The following is a 5,609-nucleotide window of genomic DNA, read 5'->3' as shown; positions in this document are numbered from 1 at the left end:
CCCCATCTCCTTTTGGTTCCTGAAGCAGAAGCTGGGCCCTCAGGCTCCTGGGCAGGACCAGCTATCCCACCTTGACCCACCAAAAGTCCTGCCCTCCCTCCTCACCCCCGGGGACTGAGCATTCATACCACACTAGGGACCAGGACACATCTTTATTGCTGTTAGAAAAGGTTGGTTACAAGTTTCCTGGACGTGGAGGGGGACACTATCCCTAAATCCAAGGGAACCAGAAAATTTATAGTATCAAACAGAGGAAATCGGAGGCAGGACAGAGCTGGGCTTAAGATCAGAACATTTTCTTCCTGCTCATTACCCGAGCCCAGAGTTCTTGCCCCAGCTTCAACTGCCAAGATACCACCCTTCACCCCAAGATCCTCCTAAGCTACCACAATTCAACAAAGGTGCAGGTGCAGAACTTCAGGGTGGGAGTGGGGTGCAGGGAAGCAGGGGCTGTGCCCCAGCCCAGTGCCCTCTGCTCACCCTGAGGTACCCAGTGCCTGTCCCTCTGCCAGCTGTACCTCCCGGGGAGGGGCCTGGACACGTCAGGCTGCAGCAGCGGCCACTCTGATCAGCACCAGGTCCTGAGCTGGGGGCCCCTCCTCAGTCCACCACCGCCGAGCTGGCCATGGTGTTCACACCACAGGCCCCAGACCCGCGATGCAAGTAGTAGTAACCCTGGGGGAGAGGGGGAGCTGGTGAGGGCACCAGGGTAGGATGGCAGCTGGGGGGCCAGAGGCCAAGCCGGCAAGACTCACCTTCTCACCCCAGTCAGTGCCCCAGCTGTTCTTGATGGCCCAGAAGGGAATGTCAGAGCCTGGGGTGCAGTGCAGAGCACAAGGATCAGGGCCCTTAATTCTCCAGGCAGAGCCTTAATCACTTTGCACCTTCAAATACTTGCACTGGGCCTACTGTATGACGAGGACTAGGAAAAGAACAGAAAGCAAGGGGCCCACCTACCAGCCTCAGGGAGAAGCCCTGGGGCAGGGAGGAAGCACTCACCCACCCGTCTCTTGCAGGTCATCAATATTTACCCTCGCACAGCTCAGCTTCCCTTCCACAGACAGGACAGATGCTGCCCGCATGGCCATGGCCCAGGCAGCGGGTAAGGACAGGGTTCCTAGGCATTCCCCCTATTTCCCCTCTAGAGGACTTGAGATGCTGTGGTCCCACCCCTGCCTGTGGCCTGGCTGGATGCAGGATAGGCAGCGGAACTCACGGTTGCCATAGCCCACAAGCAACACCGCATGGTCGATGAGCCAAGGGCTGCAGAGGGGCCGGAGAGGGCGGGAGATCCCATGGCGGTAAAACTGGAGGTGGAGAAGGAGTAGGGGATCAACTCCAAGATGAGGTTGGGGAGGTCAACAAGAGATGGGACAGGGGCAGTGGGGCTAGGGCCTCACCTGCATGCCAAAGGCATTGATGGCCACGGAGATTGGGCCTCTCTTGGCCAGCCAGGCCGCCAGCTCTGAGATGGGAAAGGGTGGCATCAGTGGGTACCCAGGCCCTGGCCCCACCTTGCCTCACCTCACCCCGCCCCTCACTCACTCTGCTCATTCTGGCTCAGCTCCACGGAGTCATTGATGTAGACCTTGGCCTTCTCTGCTGAGAAGCTGCAGGCCTGCATGTGGCCCCGGTAGCTGTAGTCATCCTCTGTCTCCAGCCCTCCTGGGGAACGGTGCGGGTGAGTACAGAAGGGTGGGCTCCCATTTGCCATTCACAGCCAGAAGTGGACTAAGCCCCCTACATGAGGTTTCACATTCCTCGTCCACCCCAGGCCACAGGCCATCCCCCCTGAGGAATGTCTTCATTCTAGAAATGATACATCTGAGGCTGGGAGAGATGGGGAGGAGGGACCAGCACCCAGCAAGAAAAGTGGCAGAGACAGAACTCAGCTCCAACTTCTGACTCCTCACCAAGGGCTCGTCCCAGCAGTCTTTCACCCAGGCTGGAGTACAGTGGCACAAACATGCCTCACTGTAGCCTCAACCTCCTGGGCTCAAGCGATCCTCCTGCCTCAGCCTCCCAAGTAGCTGAGACTATAGATGCAAGCCACCATGCCTGGCTAATGTCTTTAATTTTTTGTAGAGATGGGGTCATGCTATGTTGCCCAACCTGGTCCTGAACTTCTGGTCTTAAGTGATCTTCCCACGTTGGCCTCCCAAAGTGTTGGAATTACATGCATGAGCCACCACACCTGGCTGGGTCAGCATTAAGACTTCAACTTAGCTCTGTGTGACTCTCACGCTCACATCTCCCCCCATCATAAAGTAACTTCTTGCAGAGGGAGAAGTGGCTCCAGTTGCCCCTCCTGACCCCGTTAATGCATACCCAAATTCTTTATGGCCGAGTAGGCGTTGGAGGGCAAGCCGCCCATGCAGGCCTTGTCCATCTTGTCACAGTCCAAGAGCTCTAGGAGACAGAAGGCTGGTCCCAAAAAGCCCTCCTGAGGGGCTAGGCTGGGGACAGAGGGGTAGAGCGAGATGCTCACCCTGTTCAGAGAGGGAGAGTAGGGTCCCCTGGTTCAGAAACCACTGGCCCTCCACGTTGCCTGTGACTGAGAAGGCCCAGCAGGAGCCACACATGCCCTACAAGAGATGGGTGGAGTCAGAGCTGGATCCCTTCACCAGCCCCAGTGCAGTGCCCATGTCCCACCCTCACTTCTAGGGGTCCAACCTGGTCCTTGACTTTTGTGACAGCCCCCTTACTCCTCCAGTCCCATTCAGGTGGGGCGAGGTCACCCACAGACTTGGCTTGCTTCATCTTGTTGCCAGGCTCTTCTCTCAGGAGGGGATTCAGGTAGATGGTACGGAACTCCTCCTCTGCAGGCAAAGGTGGGCAGGGCATGGGGAGAAAAGTGTTCTAAGCCAGACCTGACCAGAGGCCTTGCAAGCAAGGTCCTATCTCTTCCTGGCTCCATGAGGACTCTGGCCACTATCCCTACCTGTGAGATCACTGAACTTGGTGACTCCATACTGAGCTGTGCCACGGTCCAAGGCCTGGATCTTCTGTGCTCGCACCATGTTATTGACAAAGACAGACAGGCGCCACCGGGCTTCTGAGGACCAAAGAGCAGAAGAGGAGGGGCTTGACCCCAGGCAGATAAAAGGAGGGGCAACTGGGGCTAGCTGGCAGGGGTTTCCCCGCGGAGTAGGTAGGGGCGGGGGCCAGACATGCAAGTGATGGAGTGGGAGGTCTGATCAACTTTTGGGGCCATCAACTTTTGATGACTTCCCAGGTGCAAAAGCAGTAAATGGGGTCTTAAGGACACTACCCACAAGAGGTGGTGGGGAAAGGCCGTGTTGTCAAGGACTCTCCAGCACAAAAAATCCGGCCTCTGCCCCATCCCACCCTGCCCAGAGTGATGGAGACGCATGGCTTTTTTTTTTTTTTTTTTTGAGACCAAGTTTTCACTCGTCACCCGTGCTGGAGTGTAATGGCGCAATCTTGGCTCACTGCAACCTCCGCCTCCTGGGTTCAAGCGATTTTCCTGCCTCAGCCTCCCGAGTAGCTGGTATACAGGCATGCGCCACCACGCCCGGCTAATTTTTGTACTTTTTTTTTGGTAGAGATGGGGTTTCACCATGTTGGCCAGGCTGGTCTTGAACTCCAGACCTCAGGTGATTTGTCCGCCTCGGCCTCCCAAAGTACTGCAATTACAGACATGAGCCACCGCACCCGGCCAAAACCCATGGCTTCTGAGCGGGAAGATAAGGTGGGAGAAGGGACCAGGTACTCAGGGTAGCTGCCCAGTCTAGCAAGGCTTAGGGAGAACTCAGGAATTACGGTGTCCTTGAACAGCTGCACTGCCTCTTGTCTTTCTCCTCCCCCACACCAAGGTGCCAAGTTTGGGGGAAAGTCCTGTTCTGATAGAAACAGGTACAGCCAAGGCTGGGTCCTCACCTTCCTTTGACTCATATGTCCGGTTATACGTAATGACAAAGTTCTTGAAGATTGAAGCCATCTTCACAGGCAAGTCCTGGATAGGTAGACCAGTCTTTAGGCTAACCAGGGAAACCCACTCCAGAGGGAAGGGAGGAGAAGGGCGATGAGGGCGATGAGTGGCTGGCTCCCCAAGCTACAGGCTCCTCACCTGGGGCAGGGGATCCTCATTCAACAGGGAAAGGACTGAGCTGAAAGTCTCATTTCTGCTGTCTGGATGGGGTTGGGACAGAGAAGAAATCATTGAGCCCTGAATGAAGGCTGACTTGGGCTCCCCAGCAGCCTTGGGCTCTCCCAGCACCTGGAACCTTGGTGTCCACCGGGCCACAGTCCTTCCGCAGCAGCACGTGTTTTCCAAGTTCATCCAGAACTTCGAAGCTGCAGAGCTGGAGGGAGAGGAAGCAGCTGCTCTGGGGGCCTGGATCTGGATCTGGGGAGCAAGATCTGGGCAAGATGGAGCTGGAGGCTCTTCAGATGAGGGCCACCCCTAAGGCAATCACCCCATCACAGTGGACAGCTGCACCGGGACATCCTCCCCTTCAGAGCATCCTGCTTTCTGGCCCTCGGGGCCTGGGAAGTGGCTCGAGGTGGGGCATCGGCTGCATCAGATTCCTGCGTCTTGACCTAACTCGTCATAATCTAACTGCTGCCTTACTCAGCCAGGGGGCGGGGAATCCCAAGAGCCTCCTCACTCACCAGGGTTTTCTTGGACGCGGGGAGCCGGCACACCGTGGGGTCGTTGCAGGGTGGCTCCTCCAGGGTCGCCTCCAGGGAGAACAGCGAACCCTGGCCCGCCTGTAGAGAGGGGCAGGTGAGGCGGGCACGGTCGGCCCTTCATGGCGCCCACGGCCCCGCCCGTGCGGTGCTGCCTGTTCCCCACCACCAGAGATCGGTTCGTCCAGCGGGCAAGCCCCATCCCAAGGTTAGGTCAAAGTTCCTATCCCTCGGACCCGGGCCCGGCGCCCCCGCCCCCGGCGCGTTCTCACCCGGCGGACGCGGCCGCGCACAAGGCCCAGCACGGCCCGCGTCCCCGCAGCCCGGCCGCGATTGAACATATCCAGCGCGAAGCGGGTGGGCGCCAGCAGCTCCGGGGACGGCGGCCCCCAGGCCTGAAAGCTGGCGGCTTGGGGCTGGGCGGGGGCGGCCACTGCGCCCGGGAGCAGCCCCAGCAACGACAGCAGCTGCAGCCAGGGCGCCATGGCGAGGGCAAAGCCGGCTGCCCGGACGCGCGGACCCAACAGACGCGCCACCGACCGACCGGGTACAGAGCCAGCTGCAAGCCGGGCCTGAGTCCTCCCTCCCGCGGGGCGACCGCGCGCCGACCAATGGGCGCTGGCTTGGGGCGCCTGCGCGCTCTCTTGTTTACAGGAGGCACGTGGGGCGCGCGGGGTAGGGAGAGTGGGAGGCTGCTGGCCTGAGGCTAAAGCTAGTCAGTAACCTCTATCACATGCGTGTTATAGGTTACGCTTGTTATACGACACGCCAGCTCCTTTTATTCGGAGTAGCAATCTCTGAAGTAGGTGCTATCCCCATCGTACAGTGGAGGAACCGAGGCTTGGAGAGATTAAATGGCGTGGCTGGGCTCTGTGACTCACGCCTGTAAATCCCAGCACTTTAAGAGGCCAAGGGGGTGGATCACCTGAGGTCAGGAGTTGGAGACCAGCCTGGCA

At 58.6% G+C, this 5,609-nt stretch overlaps 1 protein-coding gene across 1 annotated transcript; it reads right to left on the bottom strand.

Moving 5' to 3' along the window:
- Window positions 1-132: 132 nt before the first annotated feature.
- CTSF (cathepsin F) lies at window positions 133-5,260 on the bottom strand. The gene is given in 14 exon segments (XM_025357840.1): window positions 133-675; window positions 756-814; window positions 1,217-1,307; window positions 1,401-1,465; window positions 1,546-1,665; window positions 2,329-2,409; window positions 2,489-2,585; window positions 2,674-2,819; window positions 2,942-3,055; window positions 3,901-3,976; window positions 4,091-4,237; window positions 4,239-4,325; window positions 4,636-4,734; window positions 4,926-5,260. Coding segments are annotated over 14 exon segments (1,470 nt in total). The 5' UTR covers window positions 5,139-5,260; the 3' UTR covers window positions 133-600.
- Between the last annotated feature and the right edge of the window lie 349 nt (window positions 5,261-5,609).

The sequence above is a fragment of the Theropithecus gelada genome, chromosome 14, assembly GCF_003255815.1.
Source record: "Theropithecus gelada isolate Dixy chromosome 14, Tgel_1.0, whole genome shotgun sequence".
NCBI lineage: Eukaryota > Metazoa > Chordata > Mammalia > Primates > Cercopithecidae > Theropithecus > Theropithecus gelada.
Note: the sequence above shows the minus strand (reverse complement) of the source record. Positions and strands in the feature narration are given on the sequence as shown.